The sequence below is a fragment of the Pinus tabuliformis genome, chromosome 5_2 (assembly GCF_031772625.1).
Source record: "Pinus tabuliformis cultivar Carrire ecotype Pingquan chromosome 5_2, CPIR1, whole genome shotgun sequence".
Taxonomy (NCBI): domain Eukaryota; kingdom Viridiplantae; phylum Streptophyta; class Pinopsida; order Pinales; family Pinaceae; genus Pinus; species Pinus tabuliformis.
Window position 1 is genome coordinate 491,011,671 of NC_142306.1, and position 3,471 is coordinate 491,015,141.

General features: G+C 39.4%; 1 protein-coding gene across 1 annotated transcript; it reads left to right on the forward strand.

Moving 5' to 3' along the window:
- Positions 1-1,251: 1,251 nt before the first annotated feature.
- On the forward strand, positions 1,252-2,620 carry LOC149159845 (uncharacterized). Its single transcript, XM_089433568.1, has 2 exons — positions 1,252-2,147; positions 2,404-2,620. Exon 1 carries the CDS (start codon positions 1,532-1,534, stop codon positions 2,087-2,089), a length of 558 nt encoding a protein of 185 aa, XP_089289694.1. The 5' UTR covers positions 1,252-1,531; the 3' UTR covers positions 2,090-2,147; positions 2,404-2,620.
- The last annotated feature ends 851 nt before the right edge of the window (positions 2,621-3,471 follow it).

Genomic DNA, 3,471 nt, shown 5'->3' on the forward strand with positions numbered 1-3,471 from the left:
AGATGCAATTCCAAGTTGGTTAAGTGTTCGTTGGTTCATGGATGCGTTGGGCACTCTGTCCCTAAATGCTATCTGCTGCCATGCATTTCAAAGATTACCACAGAAAGGAATCCACAGAAAGGAATCCCTCTTGGGTTACCCGAGACAATTAGCACAGAAAGGAATCCCTCTTGGGTTGCTCGAGACAATTAACACAAAAGGAATCCCTCTTGGGTTGTCCATGGACAGTCAATATCAAGGGTAAGTTTTGGATATTAATCTTTAAGTGGTTGAGATTTAATCCAAATATGGCTGTATCAATAAAGCAAATGAAATGAATGAAAGAGTGCATCCTAAGTAAGAGGAATTCAAATTAAGTGCACAGTGAACTACCATGATGCTGCAAATAACAACTTAGTCAATACAGCCAAGAGATTCAAGGAGCTAGAACAAAACATAATTGTACCAGGTAACATATTAGAGTAACTTGAATAAAAGCACAGAGGACTAGCCAATTACCGAGATGGTTTTCCAATTCCACTTGCATCTTCCAGATTGTGAGATTTATTTATGTAGGGGGGAGCTCTGATACCAACATAACACTCTACATTGACTTAAAGTGTTCAAATCAGTCTTGTTAGAACATAGATACCAACTCTGCAAACAATGGAAAAACAATATTTATGAAAACTGGGATTGGGGACATAGAACACAAGATAATCTATGCCACTGCATTTTACTTCAGCAAAAAGACTTCAAGTAGCAACAACAAGAGCTGAGGAAATGCTAGTGTGCTTAGGGAGACTCCCCCTTAGGTGGGCTTTCGTTAAAATGGGACTTCTTATATAAAAATTCTAGAAATTCAAAACACGAGTAGAAAGGAATCAATTATTATTAGGCCGATAGGCCTTCCTTTGAAAGAAACTTTTGTCGTCCTTTTGTTTCTGAGACTGACACCTGGCGTCCACATTCAGCGGGAAATTGTTCAATCATTTCTGTTATGGTCTTCATCCTTCAGGCGGAATGGTCGGAATTTTTGTTATCGGTGCCTAGCGGGGGTCGATATCCCTCGCTTATGCTATCATTCGCGCCTATCCCTTGCTTCTGCTATCATTCGCGCCTATCCCTCGCTTTTGCTATCATTCCCGCCTCTCTATCGCCGGAAATTTCCGTATGTGTCTCGTCAAGGTCAAGAAGAGTCCCAAGCCCGTGGCATCTTGCGCCATGCCTGCGCTTCCTAGTAATTTATTGCTTTTGCCCTTTTCCCTTTGGTTTCCTCCAATCCCCAAGCTGTTAAATGCTGCCAGAGGATATGAACTTGAAGGATGCTAATTTTGGGGTTTAACTGTCAGGCATGAAGATAAACACTGATACTCTGATGGCGATAAAGGCAAAGGAAATTTATTGCTTTCGCCCTTTTCCCTTTGGTTTCCTCCAATCCCCAAGCTGTTAAATTCCTTGAGAGCCCACATATGCCTGGCCATTGCAATTTATATATTGATATCCACCGGAAGGAAGTCTTGGAGAGTGGATATCAGCCATCGGAGGGAAAATGGCGAACCAGTATTCCACCAAAAACTCTTTCGAAAACCTGGTTGTGAGCACCATGATGAGTCGGCTAAATATGCGCAACCCTTTTCTGGACACCAATACCTTCCTATCCAACTCGTATGATCGCATCATCGCGGACGAGAGCAAGAGCCCATTGGAGAGAGAGGAGGCGAAGCTGGAGAAGAATATCGTTCAGATTATATCCAGCGGGGACACTGATAAACTGAAGGCGAACTCCGGCCAGGCCGTCACCATTAGCGAGCACCAAGTTTGCGTGGGGTTCCACGAGGACCCAGAGCCTGGCTACCGCGTCTGGGAATGGCACGGTCACATCATGCTCTATGATGAGGAGAAGGGCTACACGGCAGAGTATATCTATGAGAATTTCTTCGAGAAGGCAACTGAGTTTAAGCGTAGAGCGGCTAAACCCCAGGAGAAGAAAGACAAGGAGAACGAGGCCTCCGGTGGAACTATGGACTTAGGAGGGCTTATTGATACCGTCAACGAGATGAACGCTCGAATTTTGTGCAGAAATATGAGCGCGGGGTCCTTCAAGTGAAGCTGCACGGTGGTTAATCACTGGGGTTTTTGGGCTTAGGGTTTATGCGAACTTACTGGTAAGAAGCCCCCCCTTTAAAACAAAAAAATTATGTGCATTGGTTGGTTCTGGTAAGTCGGCTAATGCTTTATTACTTTGGGAAAAGTATTTTCTATAATAACTGGTGGGTGGTAGTTGCAATATGAAGTCCTGAATTATTTTTGAGATAATTGCAGCATTTAAAGGGGATTTGTGCTTGTAAATTAGAAATGTCATGTGCTTGGGTTTGTTTCAGATGTGGAAATTATTCAGTTTTTTCTGATGGTCCCAAACAGGTCTTCAGGGTTTCCATGCCCTGTGCATGTTGTTGTTGGACACGGCAATTGCATCCAATTCTGCAAAAAATGTTGTTCTTTGTGAAATATAAAGGACCTTTTATTTGTGTGAAATCCAGGTATTGTAACCGCTGCTCTGATAAAATTTAAATATATTGTTTTGAAATTGCATGGTTAGTGGTCTGGATGCTATAATATGTATTCACTGTACCAAACTCTGTAGTTATGCTCTCATAAGCAGAGAGCAGCTGAAAGATTTCCATAAATTACATATTAGATAGGGCTTTTGGCATGCTTCTTCTATTAAGAGAAGATTATGGACAATAATTCATTTACTATCTCCATTGTAGTTTCTTTATGCTGCTTCTTTTAAAAGTAATTGGAACCTGTATTGTCTTAATCAAGATGTATTATTCCTTATTAAATTTGTTATTGCATATAGATAAGGGAGGTGCTCTAGGCCCAGATCTTATTTTTCTATTGCACGTAGAGAAAGGAGGTAATCTAGGCCTGTCTAGTGATAATGTGATGGTATTTTAATAAAATGAAGAATAGAACCATATCTTGGCAGGGATTAATTATTTATTTTACTTGTCATATTTGAATAACAATAAACTACTCTAAGCCAGTCTGGGGATGATGTGATGGTATTTTAATAAGATGAATTACAGAGCCATATCAGGGATGAATTAGTTATTTTACTTCATACTTAAATAATAATAAACTAACATAGATCCTGTTAAACAGGGCTGTATATTTGAATAACAATCAAGGTGTATATTTAAATAACAATTGTAAATAAACTAGCATAGATCAATGTTAGCCCGACAGGATATATTGTGTTATTAGTTGTTGAGAGGTAGGAATCTCAAGTTTTTGATCCTTAATAAATTGTGTATTATTTGTTGAGAGGTATGCATTTCAAGTTTTTTATCCTTAATAAATTAATTTAACATTGATTTATTGGTTAGTTTTCTCTCAAGGATTAAAAAAAAGCCTGGTTCAATATAAAATAGTATATGCTAAAATTCAATTTGAGATGGTTCAGCATAAAATTTTATATACAAA

Bases quoted from the DNA above. Each gene is read 5' to 3' on its own strand.
- LOC149159845 (XM_089433568.1), top strand. From the start codon at position 1,532: ATGGCGAACCAGTATTCCACCAAAAACTCTTTCGAAAACCTGGTTGTG.